General features: G+C 50.9%; 2 protein-coding genes across 4 annotated transcripts in view; both read right to left on the minus strand.

Annotated features, from left to right (window-relative positions):
• Positions 1-5,161: 5,161 nt before the first annotated feature.
• On the minus strand, positions 5,162-10,656 carry LOC122378020. The gene is made up of 2 exons (XM_043358728.1): positions 8,243-10,656; positions 5,162-5,303 (listed from the first exon to the last, which is right to left on the minus strand). The coding sequence occupies exons 1-2, from the start codon at positions 10,654-10,656 to the stop codon at positions 5,162-5,164; spliced, it is 2,556 nt and encodes an 851-aa protein (XP_043214663.1).
• Positions 10,657-16,410: 5,754 nt separating this feature from the next.
• Positions 16,411-19,834, minus strand: part of LOC122378045 — a 6,344-nt gene continuing 2,920 nt past the window's right edge. For 2 of the 3 annotated variants that reach the window (XR_006255965.1, XM_043358750.1), the window contains one exon: positions 16,411-17,184. Coding sequence is in view for 1 of the 3 variants with exons in the window: in XM_043358751.1 (XP_043214686.1) it covers positions 17,242-18,311 (1,070 nt within the window). In the remaining 2 variants the exon portion in view is untranslated. The other variant, XM_043358751.1, reaches the window with a different exon arrangement.

Raw genomic sequence — 19,834 nt, forward strand, 5'->3', positions numbered from 1 at the left:
TGCATTCTGTGTCTTTTGTGTGATCATTTTTACCTTGTAAGACCGACGAAGAGCATTGTTCGAAATATATCAGTTATTCTTGATAAATTCAAAAACTTTCGATAAGAAACTTTGCACACTTCTTTGAGTATAAGGTCAAGTCATAAAGCAGAATAAAATTCATTTAAAGCATTTTGGGAAAACGACTTTCTCTACAAAACGCAAATCAATAGTTACCCCTGCTTCTTCGTTGCATCATAAAACTCGCTTTCGAGCTTTCAAATGCTTCTGTCACTGAGGACAATTTCTACGAGGTCAGCGTCGCTTTTGCTGGAGTCGCTTTCTAGGCACAACTTTAACAGCTTGCATTTTGTGATGGGTGAACTCGTGTCCCATCGTTTCCAGCGCTTGCCTTTTAAATTGCCGAGCTACTTGCTGAAGGGATTCGTGTTTGGACACGGCACTGGACTCGGGCTGGGGGGATCCATGTGATCGCAAGGCACCTCGCAGTTGCGATCAAACGTAAGTTGAATCGGAACAGATATTGGAGGGATCCATCACATCGTAGGCTAAGTAGATACGCAAGTTGTATCGCAAATGGTGAAGATACGAACTAACTTTACGAATCTTCTCGGTCGATCGGAAGGCCGATCGTAGCGAAGCTTTACCTCTTTCTCAAGAGAAAAATATAAGAAATTTTCAAAATTTTCACAAAACCGAAATATATGTTAAACAAATATGGTTGATGAACACGTGTGCAAAATTTGAAGTCGATTTCTTCAAAAATGGCTGCGCTAGAGCGTTTTAAATTTACACGTTGAAAACGGTCACTTTCACGTCATTTTTGTAATTATTTTTTTTAATTTTGAAATTTAAAAAATGTTTTGGGCAATTTTTCGCGTTAATTGCGAAAATCTGACCAAAACATGTATCGCACCATCAATGATCCGATACGCCATCAGAGGCCGCGCCGCGGACAGGTGGGCGCGGCGATACCTAGGCCGCGTGGGGGTTACACTGGTGTTCGGGAAGGGCTATGTCAACGCGAGGCAGGCCGCGGGGGAGCCGGTTGCGGCGCCGGTCCGTATTTGTCGGCGCCTAGCAGTGCAGCGGTGCGTTTATGGCGGAGGGAGGGGAAGCGGTGTAGTGTCGGCAAGGCCACACACAGGAGAGGGCACACGGGCCTCCCCCCCCCCCATTCGAGTTGGGGCCACTAATCTTTAGACCGCCGAAGACCATGTAAAATGAACTGAAATAATGATTAAAAAGACCGGGAGGGCCCATCTCGTTCCCCAGCAGGCCCATACGAGTCCATAAATGCCCAGTAGCGCAGCCAGGGGTATTGTGGTGAAGTTTCAATGGCCCTCAAAAGACCTCAAAGGGCCCACAGATGGGTTCACCGGGTCCTCAGATGGTCTCGAAGGGCCCTCGGTTAGCGTCAAATGGCCCTCATCTGGTGTCAAAGGGCCCTCAGATGGCCAAATGAAGGGCCACAAGATGGCCTCAAAGGGCCCTCAGATGGGTTCAAAGGGCTCTCAGCCAACGTTAAACCTACCTCAGAAGACCTTAAAGGGCGTCAAAGGGCCCTAAACCTGCGTCAGAGGGCCCTGAGCTCGCGTCAAACGACCCTCCGAAGGCCTTAAAGAGTCCTTAGCCTGTGTCAGAGGGCCCCCAGCTGGTGTCAGTGAGCCCTCCTCAGCTGGCGCCAAAAGTCCATCTGAAGGCCTCAAACGGTCGTCAGCTGGAGTACAACGGTCCTCAGATGCCGTCACGCGGCCCTCAAAAGCCTCAAGGAGCCCTTCTAAGGTCTCAAAGGGCCCTCATTTGGCCTCAAAAGGCCCTCCGCTAGCGTTAACCGGACTTCAGAAGGCCTTAAAGGGTCCTTATCTGGTGTCAGAGGGCCCCCAGCTAGTGTCAGAGGGCCCCCGGCCCTCAGTTGGCGCAAAATGGCCATCAGAAGGCCTCAAACGGTCCGTAACTGGAGTCCAACCGCAACGGTCCTCAGGTGGCGTCAAGCGGCCCTCAAAAAGCCTCAAAGGCCGCTTAGAAGGCAGCAAAGGGCCCTCATATGACCCCAAAGGGTCCTCTGCTGGCGTCAAACGGACCTCAGAAGGTCTCAAAGGGCGTCAAAGGGCCCTGAGCTCGTGTCAAATATAAAAGCGCCCTTAGCTGGTGTCAGGAGGCCCCCAGTTGGTGTCAGCGTGCCCTCAGCTGGTGTCAGACTAGTCAGAGAGCCCTCAGTTGGCATCTACTGGCCATCAGAAGGCCCCAAACGGTCCTCAGATGGCGTCCAATTACGGTCCTCAGCTGACGTTAAGAGGCCCTCAAAAAGGCCTCAAAGACCCCTCGGCTGCTGAAGAGGCCCTTAGCCTCAAAGGAAACTCAAGAGACGTTAAACGGCCCTAAAAAGGTTTGAAAGGGCCCTCTGCTGGTGGCAAAGGGCTCGCATATGACATCAATAACAGCTTTGTCAAAAACGGACCTGAGAGACCTTGCCGGTCCCTGGTTATAAGGGACTCCTGTCTCTTGCAGTAACCTGAGTGGCCCACGTTTACTGAGGGGCCCCTGGTTATTGAAGGAGTCCCTGGTTACTGGAAGGACCCCTGGTTATCAGAGGGTTCCCTGGTCACCTGGTGGGTCCCTGATCAATTGAGACCTCCCGATCATCTGAGCGCCCCCTGATTGTCTTGGTCTTGGCGTTGGCGTACAGTTTAAAGTCGTCGGCACACTGCGGCCTCCTCTTTCTCAACAAGTCCCTCTATTTCTTCTGCAGCGAGGGCGATTTCGTCAAAATACTCCTCCATCGCGAAGCCTCGTGCGCAGACGCAGCCTTCGGGGCGCTCGCTGCGCCAACTCTTGACGCCAACTGACGGGCTCCAAATGGAACAGATGAACTCCGAAACGAACGTGGGAATGCCGACACATGATCCCTCCAAATTTACAGAGGAGGAGATGTCCCTGACAGCCCATTTGAAATAGGGGTCACTTTTACACTATAGACGTATGGGGAATTCGACCTTATCGACATGGTACTACGAGGTCAGCTGATCTGCTTAGCATTTAAATCGTAGTAAAACTGGCATTTAAACGCTGCGAAACAACTTACGTACAACGTAGCTCCGATTTGCCGCTCTTTCTTTTTCATCCCTCCGATTTTCTTCCGATCAAGAGAAGTTTCGTACCGAGAGAAGTTTCGCAGCCACGTCCGATATAACTTACGATAGCACGGATCCCCCCAGCCTCGGTCTTATTTCGACGTTCTGCTTGTTCCGCTCGCTGGTTGGTGGCTAAACGTTCTGAAGTAGCGGTCCAGCGCTGATAATTTTCGGACTTCGTCTTTTCAACAGCACTCTTTTATCGCACCCACTCAGCAATTGTTTCGTATCTGTCTCACATTCGGGGCCACACCAGCCATCGTGGTCAGGGCGGGGTAGGAGAGGACGATTGACTCCAGCATGATGTACTCGGAGTTCCACCTCGTGGGCACTAGTGGTGTCAATTTCAGAAAACGTATGTCCAAAGTCCGTCCAATGTCCAATGCTTACGTCGACTGTCCGTCCAAAAATGTCCAAGCCAGCCATTTGTCCAAAGATGTCCGACACTTACGCAATAGTTTACACTCAACACTGTTATTTAATTTGCTTTTCATGTACCGTTACCAGCTTAAAAGTGTTAATCATATCGAAAGCTGAGCTTTCTAATAGTCAATCAATGTTAAACACGATTACTTTTTAAAAACAAATTTGATGTGTAGCAAGCGATTGTCCAAAGTTGTCCAAAGCCTGCTGCCATTGTCCAACCGAATTCCGAATTGGACATTGGACAAAATCGGAATTCCGAAGATTCAAGTTCCGATTGACACCACTAGTGGGCACCGCAGACTTCAGTCCGCGACCGTTCGGTCTCCCGCCTTTATCTTGCTGTTGATGGTCGTTGTTTTAGACCCTCGTGACATTTCTATGACGGCCAGAATTCTGCGTGTATGTAAGGATGAAGCAGATAGGATAGCCGAAACAATATGTATCCGAGACGCTAGGCGCTAGGCCAAATATCAACCAAATATCATGACATATTTTGTAAACATCGATAGCGTTTTGTTTTTGGTGACTGATGATATCGTTCGTATGTCGCTGTCACTCCGGACCGGGCTTGGTTAGGGGTGAGGAGGGCCATGACTCACTTCACTACTCTTGCTTTACGAACCACCACAGAGGGTGTTTTTTTTCTATATGCTATCTTAACATTGGATAGACGTTTGATTAATATCACGTAACATGATAAAGCGATATTTTCTGATTGGAAGAATTGTAAGTATGATCGAAAATTGTCACGGATTGTCTGACTGTTCGGTATAATTCACGGACGTTTAAATAAACGTTTAATTATATCAAGTTTAAATGAACGTTTAATAATACAATGAAACGGACGTTTACTTATTTGTCAGTGGTATAATTAGGAATTAGCTATTCGTTGCTTGTGACATTGGTGAAGGATTTTAGACGAATTGTGCATTCTGTGTCTTTTGTGTAATCATTTTTACCTTGTAAGACCGACGAAGAGCATTGCTCGAAATATATCAGTTATTCTTGATAAGTAAAAAAAAAAACTTTTGATAAAAAACTTTGCACACTTTGAGGATAAGGTCAAGTAATGAAGCAGAATAAAATTCATTTAAAAGCATTTTGGGAAGACGACTTTCTCTACAAAACAAATCAATAGTCACCCCTACTTCTTCGTTGCACCATAAAACTCGCTTTTGAGCTTTCAAATGCTTCGCTTTCGAGCTTTCAAATGCTTCAGTCACTGAGGACAATTTCTACGAGGTCAGCGTCGCTTTTGCTGGAGCCGCTTTCTAGGCACAACTTTAACGGCTTGCATTTTGTTATGGGTGAACTCGTGTCCCATCGTTTCCAGCGTTTGTCGTTTTAAATTGCCAAGCTACTTGCTGAATGGATTTGTGTTTGGACACGGCACTGGACTCGGTCTTATTCCGACGCTCAGCTTGTTCCGGCTCGTTGTTTGGTGGCTAAACCTTCTGAAGTAGCGGTCCAGCGCTGATAATTTTCGGACTTCTTCTTTTCAATAGCACTCTTATCGCACCCACTCAGCAATTGTCTCGTATCTGTCTCACATTCGGGGCCACGCCAGCCATCGTGGTCAGGGCGGGGTAGGAGAGGACCATTTACTCCAGCGTGGTGTTCACGGAGTTCCACCTCGTGGGCGCCGCCGACTTCAGTCCGCGACCGTTCGGGTCTCCCGCCTTTATCTTGCTGTTGATGGTCATTATTTTAGACCCTCGTGACATTTCTATGACGGCCAAAAATCTGCGTGTATGTAAGGATGAAGCAGATAGGATAGCCGAAACAATATGCATCCGAGACGCTAGGCCAAATATCAACAACTCAACATCATGACATATTTTATAAACATCGATAGCGTTTTGTTTTTGGTGACTGATGATATCGTTCGCATGTCGCTGTCACTCCGGACAGGGCTTGGTTAGGGGTGAGGAGGGCCATGACTCACTAAACTACACTCTAAACGGCCTCACTAAACGGCCATGACTCGCGACTCACTAAATATTTTGATACTATTTGGCATAAGGGATTGCTTTATAAATGCAAACACGAATTTGGGATAACGGGACAGTTGTTAAATTGGCTCAAGTCTTACCTGACTGATAGAAAGCAAAGGGTAATTTTAGGCAATGATCTTTCACCGCTCTTGAGTTTGAAAGCGGGCTGTCCGCAGGGATCGGTTTTAGGACCTCTACTAGCATTAATTTTTTTAAATAAACTATTTACCAAGACAAAAAATGACATTCTCTTCTTCGCCGATGACACTTCTCTATACTCTCCCCACGCGACAGACATACAACTGACACAGACTTCACTTCAAGACGACCTGGACGTTATTTACAACCATGGAAAAGACTGGGCGATAACATTTAACCCTGCAAAAACCATTCAACAAACTTTTTCCCACCAACGCACTCCGCAAATTCCAAAATTAAAGGTAGTGTGCCAGCTTTCTTGGACCGTATGGAGTTAATGGCCCAGATAAGGAGAACCGGATTTTTAGAACTTATCCATACCTTCAAAACTCATGGAAACGTCTTAAATTCTTCAAATTTTGAGTACCCCAGTGCGAAATTCGCCCCGACGGGTTGTCGGTCGTACCCCAACCACATTTCACACCACTATGAACAATAAATGCACACACTGAAATCGCTATTACCGATATGCTCATCCAATCAAGTTTCGATAAACCCGTTCATCATCATCTCCTGCGGTTTCGAACACGCCTGTTAGGTGGCTTCTGATGCTCGTCGAGGTCGGAATTTCCAAATACGCGTGGTGCGTCGGGCCGCGCGCTCTGACTTCGGCCAAGAAAAATGCGTCAGCTGATCATTGTCATTTCTGCCACTTGCGTGTGGTGAAATGGGGTCATAACTTATAAGACGGCTTTTTCATATCAATTATTTTACATAAAATCATATTTCAAACCATAAATAATGTTCGACAGCCAAATAAAAGAAACAATACCAATACGGGTTTACAGTTTAAGGCTCGACATTGTGTTGTCTACGATTAGACAGCTGATAACTCATTCCCGTACGTCGTATGGTCGTAACACTATAATGACCTTTGCTTATTGTCACAAGTGCGCCGCATTCGCGATTGTTGCCCGACGCCTGTTTGCAGGTGAGCCCACTACAGTTGTTATACATATCTAAAAACCGAAAAACTTTTAGGCGAAAAAGGCACTATTCCAGACCCATTTTTGATTTTTTTTGCGATATTAGGTAAAAACAGAAGCTTCTTATCCTAGGAAAAATAAAATGGGAAATCTTTCAAAGGTGGCACACTACCTTTAACATTCGGAGGACTCCCCATATAAAGCAATACCAATGAAACAAAATCACACTCACCTAGGAGTACTACCGACCTACGATTCCACGAACATATAAACAATATATGCCAAAAAGTAAACAAAACACTTGGTCCCCTCTACCCCATCGCACGTTACCTACCCAGACAAATACTTGACCAAATCTATAAAATTTATATCAGACCACATTTCGACTATTGTGACGCGATCTACGACGGACATATTACTATACGGGACACAACCAGACTAGAGACATTGCAAAATCGAACTGCGAGACTAGTGACTGGTACACTTTTTAGAACACCGACCGATAATCTGCGAAAAGAACTGGGCTGGGAACTCTAAACGCAACGACGACAAATGCACAAACTCATCCTGTATCACAAACTCAGCGACCCAAACCAGCCCACACCAAATTACATCACGTCCAGAATACCAAATACACGAGCACGCGACACAAACATCATACTAAGAAATGCAAACACCCACACCAGACTTCCTCATCGCACATCATCTTATTATATGTAAGTCATTCTTTCGGCGACAATCAGAAACTGGAACCAATTGCCAGAAACCATCCGTAATCAAAATCATAAATCATTTAAAAAAGAAATTCGCGAGCGGCTGGGGTTACCTGATCCACCTAAGTATTACAGCTTCGGAACAAAGGAGGGAAATACATTACATACTAGAATGCGTACCGAAATGACATACCTGAACTCTCATTTATATAAAATCCTCAAATGTCCTTCCCCGATGTGTGTCTGTGGCTATCCTGACGAAACGTCCCAACATTTGATCCTTTCCTGTCCCAAATATGCGAATCCCAGAACTGAAATGATTAATACTGTAGTCGATTTCACAGCCAGTTAGATAAAATATAGATATTATTGTCAATATCAAGCGATGTTAACACACAAGTAGTCGCACTTCACAGAGGGCTGGAACTCCCCAATAACGACACCATTCCATCCCTGGACTCCGCGACCTGCCGTTCCCCTTCGCTGCTCCCACCGCACTGCCCCTTGCTGCCAGTGATCCCCCGATCTTTCTCCCTCTCCACCAATCCCCTTCGGCAAAAGCCCTGAATTCTCGGGCCTAGCCAATCAGAGCTCACCAACACATCAATAAGTCAGGCTCCTTGATCTGGTTGCCATGGCAACATAACAATTGTCACGAACTTCCTAATTCCGAATTAACACTACAACAATTGTCACGAACTTCCTAATTCCGAATTAACACTACACTCCTCCCTGATCATAATTGATCACAACTACATATATCTCGGGTCTGCCGCCTCCTCGTGCTTCTCCTCAGGGCCGGTGGTGGCTCCGCTGTGCGTGTTCCATTGAGACCAGTCCTTTCTACTTGCGTCAGTCCTCCGTCCCTATCTGCTTGAGCGTCCTCGTTTTGCGCGAAACTGTCCTCTTCCACTTCTGTTTCGTCTGGACCGTCTGCGTCCCGCACATGTCCATGCTGTGGCTCTGAGTCATCTTCTGCTCCTCCCAGAGCTCTTCTGCGCTGCTGTACTGAGATCAGCAGCGGCTCGTCGTCACGGTCGCTGTGCGGCGCTGGAGCGGCCGCCCGATCCGGGCCCTGGTCTGTGACGTGGCGCAGATCTCTGACGTGTCTCGGAATGCCGTCCACTTCAACCGATTGAGCGGACAGCACTTGCGTCACCGTGCCCTTGGCGCTCGGTACATCGCATCGCCTGCTAGGATCCTTGATCCACACCCTGTCGCCGATGCTGAACCGACAGGATATCACCTGCCCGGGGCTCTGCTCATCGTCTCCACCAATTCCACGCACTCGAACCTCGTACGAGTACACCATGTTCGCCGGTGCAGAGCCAGCATCCACATCATCCTTCGGTGTGATGTTGTACAGGTTGACAGCCTCCATGACGCTGCAGCCTGAGCGTGCGACGATGGTCTTCACCGTTCGATGGCACCGCTCGGTGATGCCGTTTCCACTTGGAGAATGGGCACATCTGAAGATGATCTTGATGCCCCACCTCTCTGCAAACTCGCAGAACGCGGAGGCTCGAAAGGCTGGGTAGTTGTCGATCAGCAGCTCCTTTGGCGCACCTCGCTCCAGGAAAACCAGCTCGAGCTGCTGAATCATGCTCCTTGCGTCCTGACGAATCAGCCTCTTCCAGATCGCGAAGCGTGATGGTCCGCAATCTATCATGCTTAGATAGTGACTTCCTTGCACGTGCGTCACGTCCACGCCCACTCTGAACCACACAGTCTCCACGCTCAGCTTGCCTCTGGGCCACGTAGCCGGTGCAGGGTCAATTGACTGGCACTTAATGCAGCGGCGCACCACGCCTTGTACCATTTTTCGCGACACTGTTGGCGACTTTCTGCGGCAGAAGTACAGGGTGCGCCGAATCCCAGGGTGTCCGACTATCTCGTGGATGCGCGTCACCTCTGCTGACGTCAGTTCCCCGGCAGCAGCACATACCGGATCACCGACTTCTTTTCTTTTCAGCCACCTGTTAGGCACTCGGGTCAAGCTGTCCGCTTTATTTTCTGCAGACGGCACGAAGTGGACGTCTATTCTGAGGTCGTACTCCTCAGCGATGGAAGTGATCGTTTGAAGACGTCGGCGGATCAAAAGCTCACTGGCCGCTTTCGTTTTGATCCGAGCCTTCCCCGATAGCGCGTCAGACAGCCAGTGGAATACGGTTTGCGAGTCGGTCATCAAACGGATATCCTTCATATCCCACGCTACCGCCAGGTTCAGGCCTTTCAGGACTGCTTCCAGCTCTGCCAAATTGATGTGGCCGCAGTCGTCCTTCCTGAGCCAGCTCGCGTCTTCTATGACGTCACCGTTCACCTCCAGTACCGCTCCGAGAGCCACTGAGCTGGCGTCCACCCAGAGAGTAGCCGCGTCGCCAGAGACGTCCCATCGGCCGCGAGCCGGGTCGCTCTCCCGTACTCGGCTCACCATCTCGCTCATCATCTCCAAGACCTGGGGGTCTTCGACCGGATCATCCCATGCCGCCGTTACGGCATTGGCTCTTCTCTTCACAAACGAGGCGGCGACTCGTAGCCAGCCACAGACTGGAAGGTGACTTACCAGCCGCCCGCACAACGAAAATACACTTCGGCGTGTCGGGCGCTGCGGAATCTGTCCCATCTCATTGTCACGCTCCCATCTCAGCCGCTCTCCCTCCTCTCGGACACGAAGTCCGAGCACACGAGCTCCATTGCCACTCACGCGTTCTGCGGGCTTGCATTCGAGCCCATATTGACGCAGGTGGTCCTCAACGCGCTCGGCGCTGACCACACTTTCATCCACGAAGATATCGTCCATATATGGCGATGTTGCGTCACGGATCTTCTCGTCGTGGTTCAGCACGGTGGCGACCACCCTTTTCAAGATCTGTGGTGCTGATTTCAGCCCAAACCCGAGTCTGGTCAAGCAGTACCGTTTCCCTCCAAAGACGACCGTCTGGTACGTCCACAGCGATCTGTGAACGTGAATCTGGAGGTATGCCTTCTGCAGATCGATGAGTGCGACGTTTGTCCCCTTCCGCCGCCACTCACGCAACTTGTGGGCGCACACATCGGCGTCGGCCGTGTGGGTTGTCACGTACTCGTTCAGTTCGCGAAAATCCATCACAGGCCTCACTTTTTCTTTGTTGGGCTGAACGACTGCCATCAGTGGCACGGTTCCTCGCACAGGTCCATGCTCCTCCTCGTTGTAAGGTATCAGCCAGCCATTGGATACCCACTCCTCCACTTCCTCTTGATACTTGTCCCTGGCGGTCGGCGCCATCCGATACTCTGCTACCGTGTTTCTTAATTCCTTTGTTCCCTTCTCATCGTTCCACTTCCATGTTACAGTCCATTTTCGGTCTCTCTCGTTATAGTTGACTCTGAAGTCCGACTCATCGATTTCCATCACAGCCGTTGCTGTAATTGCAGCTTCTGTTTCGACACCAAACTGACACTGCCTCTCCGACAGAACGGTCACGCCGCCGAGGGCTTTTATGCCGTCCATTCCCAGGATCATGTCAAGGCCCAGCGGCTTCTCTCTGACAACCAGCGAGTCAATGTGAGCCTCTGCACCATTGTCCAAACGCACCGAGACCTGCCCTACTCCGTCGCACTCGCTCCGCTCACCGCTCACAGTGAAAACACTCTCACGCTGCCGTTTCCAGTCGGTACAGGCTGAGGCGTGTACGATGCTTCTAGAGCAGCCGGTGTCGATCAAAACCGTGCGCTGACTCCCGTTTACTGACAAGCGCCGGAGCGGCAGGGATCCACTAACGCGAGGCCGGGAGAGGAGGCTGGCGCTGAGGCTTCCTCTCCGTTTCCGTTTCCCGGACACTTAGCAGCGAAGTGTCCAAACTGGCCGCAGCTGAAACAGGATCCTCGGCTCCTCCCTGTCCGGCACTGTCTAGCCAGGTGACCAGTGCGCCGACATATGAAGCATAGTACCGGCCCCTCCCGCTTGGCTCCGCCGTTCAACATAGGCGCTTGGCCGGGCCGTTGGGCCACCGCGGCCACCGTCGTGTAGTCAGCCATCAGCGCACGAGCGCGAGCCACAATTTGAGCGAGATCCAGTGATTCCATTCGAGAACCCGACCTCAGCGCGTGACGCGTTTCTTCAGGCAATCCGGCTACAAAGGCACAGGCAAGGACGCCGTCGTTTACCCCTCCGGCCAGCCGTGACAGACGACGCAGGTCGGCTAAGTAGACGTCTACTGATTCATTCGCTCTGAGCCGGCGAGCCACGAACTGCTCGAACGCCGAGAATTTGTCGGCAGCAAAAGCGGTAAGCAAAGCTTCTTTAATCTTTTTTGCATCGTTTTTACTTTCTTCATCCAGCTGCTGGTACACGCTGAATGCACCTCCTGTGAGTCGCAGAGGAATGACGCTCTCCTGGCTTTCCACTCCTTTCAGACGGCACACCAGCTCCAATTTATCTATCCATTCAGCGATGTCTTGAGAAACTCCATCGAATTCTGGTACCAAACGCAGATCCAAATATCCGCCCCCTGTTCCGGCATCACCAATTCTCACTGCCATTGTAAAGCCGAAATAGCTTGTAGTCGATTTCACAGCCAGTTAGATAAAATATAGATATTATTGTCAATATCAAGCGATGTTAACACACAAGTAGTCGCACTTCACAGAGGGCTGGAACTCCCCAATAACGACACCATTCCATCCCTGGACTCCGCGACCTGCCGTTCCCCTTCGCTGCTCCCACCGCACTGCCCCTTGCTGCCAGTGATCCCCCGATCTTTCTCCCTCTCCACCAATCCCCTTCGGCAAAAGCCCTGAATTCTCGGGCCTAGCCAATCAGAGCTCACCAACACATCAATAAGTCAGGCTCCTTGATCTGGTTGCCATGGCAACATAACAATTGTCACGAACTTCCTAATTCCGAATTAACACTACAACAATTGTCACGAACTTCCTAATTCCGAATTAACACTACAAATACACTGACCCGCATTTCGCCTTCTTTTGCTGACCTTGAACAAACTCAACTATTCCTAACATTGGTACACGGCACTGATCTCGGTGCCGGGTGGTCGGGCGGTGGCGCGCGCGTTTCAAAATTTTTTGATTGACACCGGTAGATTAACTTCGACTCTTGCACGCGGTAAACTTGCTCATGTGGCTGGTGACCGAGGTGGGTTGTGTGGCGGCTGACACCGACATCAGACTTTGGTGCCCGGCGGCCGGTGTTTTATCCCTTGGTTTACCCTTACCCAGACATGGTGCCTCGAGTTAAGTACATTGTGTGCTTTTGCATCATGTCTTATCTGTTTGTTCAACTTTATTTTTGCATGCCTTGACCAATAAACGAAGTGATGATGATGATGATGAACTCCGAGTACATCATGCTGGAGTCAATGGTCCTCTCCTACCCCGCCCTTTGCCCGCTCTGACCACGATGGCTGGCGTGGCCCCGAATGTGAGACAGATACAAGACAATTGCTGAGTGGGTGCGATAAAAGAGTGCTATTGAAAAGACGAAGTCCGAAAATTGTAAGCGCTGGACGGCTGCTTCAGAACGTTTAGCCACCAACCAACGAGCGGAACAAGCTGAGCGTCGAAATAAGACCGAGTCCAGTGTCGTGTCCAAACACAAATCCCTTCACAGCAAGTAGCTCGGCAATTTAAACGACAAACGCTGGAAACGATGGGACACGAGTTCACCCATAACAAAATGCAAGCTGTTAAAGTTGTGCCTAGAAAGCGACTCCAGCAAAAGCGACGCTGACCTCGTAGAAATTGTCCTCAGTGACTGAAGCATTTGAAAGCTCGAAAGCGAAGCATTTGAAAGCTCGAAAGCGAGTTTTATGGTGCAACGAAGAAGCAGGGATGACCATTGATTTGTGTTTTGTAGAGAAAGTCGTCTTCCCAAAATGCTTTTAAATAAATTTTATTCTGCTTCATTACTTGACCTTATCCTCAAAGTGTGCAAAGTTTTTTATCAAATTTTTTTTAACTTATCAAGAATAACTGATATATTTCGAGCAATGCTTTTCGTCGGTCTTACAAGGTAAAAATGATTACACAAAAGACACAGAATGCACAATTCGTCTAAAATCCTTCACCAATGTCACAAGCAACGAATAGCCAATTCCTAATTATACCACTGACGAATAAGTAAACGTCCGTTTCATTGTATTATTAAACGTTCATTTAAACTTCATATAATTAAACGTTTATTTGAACGTCAGTGAATTATACCGAACAGTCAGACAATCCGTGACAATTTTTGATCATACTTACAATTCTGCCAATCAGAAAATATCGCTTTATTATGTTACGTGATATTAATCAAACGTCTATCCATTGCTAAGATAGCATAAAGAAAAAAACACCCTCTGTGGTGGTTCGTAAAGCAAGAGTAGTGAAGTGAGTCATGGCCCTCCTCACCCCTAACCAAGCCCGGTCCGGAGTGACAGCGACATACGAACGATATCATCAGTCACCAAAAACAAAACGCTATCGATGTTTATAAAATATGTCATGATGTTGAGTTGTTGATATTTGGCCTAGCGTCTCGGATACATATTGTTTCGGCTATCCTATCTGCTTCATCCTTACATACACGCAGAATTCTGGCCGTCATAGAAATGTCACGAGGGTCTAAAACAACGACCATCAACAGCAAGATAAAGACGGGAGACAGAACGGTCGCGGACTGAAGTCGGCGGTGCCCACGAGGTGGAACTCCGAGTACATCATGCTGGAGTCAATCGTCCTCTCCTACCCCGCCCTGACCACGATGGCTGGCGTGGCCGACAGAGAGGAGATGATCCGGCACATGGAGGAGCTGGAGGAGGAGCTGCAGGCGGTGCTGTCCCAGGGTATATTGAGTGAAGTGGTGTCCACGCTGGGCTTCTTCGACGACGCCAGCAAGCAGCTGTCGGCGTCGAAACAGCCGACACGCTTCTTGGTGCCGCTGATGGTAGAGCAGTCCCGCCGCCATCTCCAGCCCGACGCCGCCGACCGTCCTCTGGTGGAGAAGTTTTTTATGAGAATGAAACGAAAACTGAACAATTTTTATAATCAAATTTTTGTTTTAGGCTGCACAGCCGTGTGCAAGGATTGGAATCAAAATCCGAAAGGTTTTTGGAATTTGGAGAAACTTTTTGGGATTGTCTCCCGCAACGTTTAAGACCATCTTTCTGGAACCGCCAGTGATCACCATAAATGCGTAGACATAAGAGTAAAAGTTCTGCTGCCGATTTCGGAATAATCCAGAACCTGACAGAAGCTGACGAGCTCCTATCCTCCACAACCGATCAGTCTGTGACGCAACCTGCCCTTTGATCATTGGGTGTTACCGAATGACCCGAAACCGCAATAGGTCACCTGGCTAGGCAGGTCGCAGTAGGAGTCGGCCGGTGAGACAGATTCTTGATGGCACGCTTACCCCGGATCACGGGACAATGGGACAATACAGTTCAGTTCTGTTCTGTGCGGTCATATGTGTGTTCATGCAGGTGAGAAAATGATGCTATTTCTGCTCTGGCTCTAGTTAATATCAGCTGTCGTAGGAAAAGGACTTTGTAATTTGTCATTGAGAATGTCTACTATCTTTAGACATTACCAACAAATGAAGCATCTTCTTGGCGTTTGAATTGAACTAAATTATGACATAGCTTCAACTATACATATGTTCCAGGTGAAAGAGGACAGCTATGTTCTGGGCTGCAAGCATGGCCAGCTGGGGGTTTTCTCCAGGAACCAGTTGGAGCCGTGCCGTGAAAAAAAAAAACACCTGGCCGTCGAAGATGTTCCAGAGCGGAACATCTCTGTCCGGGAAGCGAGTTACCTAAGTGTGGAACTGCATTTACTCACCCGTCGATTCTAGGGCTCTGATTGGTGACTTCGGGGGTTGACGCTTATAGCATGACGTCACTCACGTACTCGGCTGGACCAACGGCGCAGCGCAGGCGCGCCGAGCCAATCCAGAGGCTCTCAAACTCAATTGTACAGATTCTGTGCATTGAATCGCGAAACTTTGGCGAGTTCGCCTGAGTTTGGAAGCCCCTGCCGGAGAACTGGAGAACGGCGGTTTATTCGCTGGACAGTCGACAGCTCAGATGTCGATTGACGGTGCCAAAAGATGATAGGGAGAAAGGAGTTCAGCAGTGAATTATAAGCCTGTGCTTGTGCATAGCTGAGTAATTAATTGTTAAATGCTTAGGCTTGGAAGAAATGCAGCGTAGTTTAGCCGAACCACTGGGTATTCTTTGGGTATTATGCCGAGTTATGTAAGGCGGAAGGGTCGCAAGTCGTTTGTTTCCATGAATGCACTAATGAAAATGTAAAGCGTAATGTTAAGTTGTAATTGTTTATTCAGTGTGGTTGGGCATCTGCTCAATCTATTTCTTCTCTGCATAGTGCATTCGCCACTAATTCATTTTAAGAGGCACTGTGCTGCGCCGCCTGTTTATTAGTCCGAAACATCAGTGAATTCATTTGCTGTAGCTTGTGGGGAGGATACCCATGTTTGAAAATTATGTTCGGGAGTGATGCGATGTGGAAAAGGTTTGCTGAATAGAGGGCTGTCGAGAAGATGCAGATTTTCTCATTTGCTAACCGATACAACGCAAAAAGGCGCAAATGTTGCTCTTTTCAGGGCTTAAGTCTAATAAAAGATTAGGGACTTCGTGAATCATGCCTATTGACCGCGACCCAGTTATTTGCCACTGGGTAGGTACTACACCTTTTTTCATTGCGAGTCGGCATCTGTGCAGGTCATATAGACTGCTTTCATTTAAGCCGGCAACAGGCGTGGTCTTTCGACATTTGCGCGCCTCTCATCGACACAACGCGCCTTCACGATAAGGGGCATTGAAAATAGGCAGTGTGCACAACTTCGACACTGTTCAGTGGATTTAGACATAGCGCACTGAATATGACAACGTCCATCTGATATAGACGGGCGTGAATCAATTTTGACAAAGGTCTTTTAATTTCGTTTACGATTATATCAAACTTCATCGTATACATATAATCAATATGTATGAGTTGAGCGTTCATAATCGACATACCCATTAGCGCTCACCTTTGCCGTTCCGGGTGTCAGAAGATGGTTTACTTACGGATTGAACTTCCCTTCTAACCTGCTTTCGCGTTTTGGCGTATCACGGTCTCGACTTCTATCTCGTCCCTTTGTCGGTTCTTGCTTCCTTTCCGTATCTGCTACATGCTGAAAGACCGACCCGAAGGGCAGATAGAAGGAGACTGGAAGGACGTAGGACAGGTGGTATTGGGCAGTGGGTGGGTGGGAAATTGCTCTGGCGTGCCGTTGTCGGGCGGATGTTCAAACAACAGGCTGTTGCGGCGTTGCCGTTCCGCGAAATAACAAAGCGCATAATAATTAGTTAATATTGATTTCGTGGTGGTAGGGCAGTGTACAAGACTGGCTAAATATTCGATAAGTATTAAATAATAAAGCAATTTTCCCATAGAACTTGTTTTCAGGCTGCGCTCCCTAGATATATAATAAACTCTGGCCGCTCGACGCGCCATCTATGCTCCCGTGTACGGACACTCTCCGCGCGGGGCCAGTAGGCACCCGCCCGTCGGTGTGCGTGGGCCGGCCGGTAGACACCCGTCCGTCCGGCGCTAATGTTCCGTGCTGCATCGCGTTGCACAGCACGGTGCCATTAGCGCTCACCTTTGCCGTTCCGGGTGTCAGAAGATGGTTTACTTACGGATTGAACTTCCCTTCTAACCTGCTTTCGCGTTTTGGCGTATCACGGTCTCGACTTCTATCTCGTCCCTTTGTCGGTTCTTGCTTCCTTTCCGTATCTGCTACATGCTGAAAGACGCCAAAGAAACGCCAAAGTGTATTCCAGTCATTAGGGGCGGGGCCATTCTACGGGGCAGGGGCCGCGTTGACAGCGATGCGCGCTTCCCACACGTCCAGGCGGCGCCCCCGGATGTACCGGAGGTGCGATGACGAGGCCCACCGACCGGATGCACGGATCGCGCCGTCGGAGGCGCCGGTGGCTGCGGCGGCGGTGGCGAACCCAATCCGCAGGCTATGCGTGGTGAGCCGCCCAGCGTCCGAGGGCGCGTAACGGCGAAGTACGCCGTTTAGCCAGGCGATCGTGCCGTACGCGCCTGATGCCCGGATAAACAGTGGTTGGTCTGGAGGCTGGTCGGCGACGTTGCGAAGGTACCTCCGCATAGCCTGGACTGGACATCCGGGGCCGGAGACACTGGGTAGCTCGACGGTGGCTCCCCGATACGCTTGGTCGGTTTTGGACGCCGGGATATGCAGCACAAGACGGTCCCGGTGTAGTGTGACATGCCGGCGGGCGCACGTGCGGCGGCGAGAGAACCGGTGCGCACTTGGGGCCAGATACTCACTTCCGCGTAGCGCGCCGAAAAATCCCAGCGTGATTGCCGCCCATGCTGCCCTCCGGTCATGCGCTGACATCGAGGCCCGCCGGAGTCGCCGGCGCAGTCGCAGCAGGATCGGCACGGACGCCGGTCGCCGGCCGGGCGGGCGTGGCCCCTGGCTGTCTCTGCTGATGGCCCGCAGCGCTAACCGGATTCGTTCCGTCCGGCCGGGCCAGGGTCGCTCCCGCGTGGCGTGCCAGTGTCGCAGTGCCGCCAGATGGGATGAAGCGAGTCCCGGGGAAGTGTTGTTGAGACTGAGGTGGGCGAGGAAACGAAGGACTGTGCGCTCTGTGGCGGGGATAGCGGGGAGGTTGTGAGAGGCGCAGAAAGTCTGGAAGGTAGCGACACACCGCCGATACGCTCTTCGCGTTGCGGGTGCGAGTCCGTCCCGGATGAGCCGGCGCGCTTCCGTGTCTAAATCGGGTAGCCCGACGCCGTGGTGCAGGTTTCCGTCGGCGCTTCCAGGAAGGCCGTCATCGCGGGCGGTACCGGCGTGGGCTCGGCCGCTGCCGCTGGATGCAGGCGGCGGAAACGGCCGATCTGGGAACGCGAGAGCGCGTCAGCGGAGCTGTTGTCTGTGCCGGGCACATGTACCACTCGCAGGTCGAATGAGCGCGAGGCAGCGACGAAAAGCGTTTGGCGTATGAGCGACATGAGACGCCGGTCCCGTGACCAGCCTTTGCTCCATGCCCCGACCACCCCGGCATTGTCACAGTGTATGGACACCCGCATGCCCTGCCAACTATGGCCCCATAGCAGGCACACTGTCAGGATCGGGATCATCTCGAGCCAGGAGATGCTGGAGGCCCAGCGCAGCGTGGCTGCTGGCCACTGCTGGGAGAACCAGTTCGGCCCGCAATGGCCACCGTGCCCCACTGTGGATGCGTCGGTATGGAGGTGAAGGTGGGCGGGCGGTGTCCAGTGCGGGTGGAGGAGGGGGGCTGACCCGTTCCAAGTCGGTAGGATGGAGAGCCACCAATTCAAGTCTCTGCGAGTGTCAGTGCTCATATTGACCCAGTGGTGGGGGCGCTGTGCGGTGTGAGCTGTGTCGAGGAGCCGTCGGAAAAAACTGCGCCCTGCTGGGATACATTTGACGGCATGAATGAGCTTGCCCGCGAGGCTGAGAAGGCGCCGCTGCCGGATTGTGCGAGAGGCTCGCACCTCTTCCAGGAGCTGGATGAGAGCGCGAAGCTTGGCGGACGGCAGTGAGATGGTCATGCTTGCGGTGTCCAGCACGCAACCGAGGAGCTCCATGCGGGTGGATGGTGGGCAGCATTTGTCAGGCGAGACGGGAATGCGGCATCGGTGACACAGGTCAAGGAACGTCTGGTACGCTTCGCCGCATGCGTCCGAACCTGCCGGTCCGATGAAAAAGAAATCGTCCAGATAGTGATGAATGTTGGCGTGGTTGGCGTGGTGTCGTGTGGCAATTGCGAGCAGATCGGCGAAGTCGTTGAAGATGGAACAGGCTGACCGCAAACCGAATGGTAGCCGGAGGTCAACATAATATGCTCCCTCCCAATGGTGACCGAGCAGCCAGCGCTGTTCCGCGCGAACGGGGATGAGTCTGAAGGCATGTCGGAGGTCGGCTTTTGCGAGAAGCGCGTTCTGGGGTCCGGCGGAGAAGATATGAGCAATAGCACTGTCCATGGAGGTGTAATGTACGGCAAAGGAATCCTTGTCAATGTGACTGTTGACGCTGAGTCCTTCCGGTTGGGACAAATCTAGAATCAGGCGGACGGAGCCGTCGGGCTTGTCTCTCGCCCCGAGCGGGTTGCAGCGGAACGGGGAGTACGGTGGTGATGGGAATGGGCCAGCCGTGTGTCCCCGTGCCACCTCTTGTTGCACCGCCCGGGAGACTGCTGCCGGTCGCGACCGAGCCGAGAGGTTGTTGGGTCGCCAGGTGGATATCTGTGGGCCCGTGTATCCTATGTCGGCTCCGCGCTGGAGACGGTCGAGGACGGTACGGAGAAGGCCGGGATCGACTGCTGCGGCGGCTACGCCATGTAGGGAAGGTATGTCGATAGGTGTGGTAGGAGGGGGCAGGGATGACCGGATGAGGG

Source organism: Amphibalanus amphitrite, unplaced genomic scaffold (genome assembly GCF_019059575.1).
Source record: "Amphibalanus amphitrite isolate SeventyFive unplaced genomic scaffold, NRLGWU_Aamphi_draft 000054F_arrow, whole genome shotgun sequence".
Classification (NCBI taxonomy): domain Eukaryota; kingdom Metazoa; phylum Arthropoda; class Thecostraca; order Balanomorpha; family Balanidae; genus Amphibalanus; species Amphibalanus amphitrite.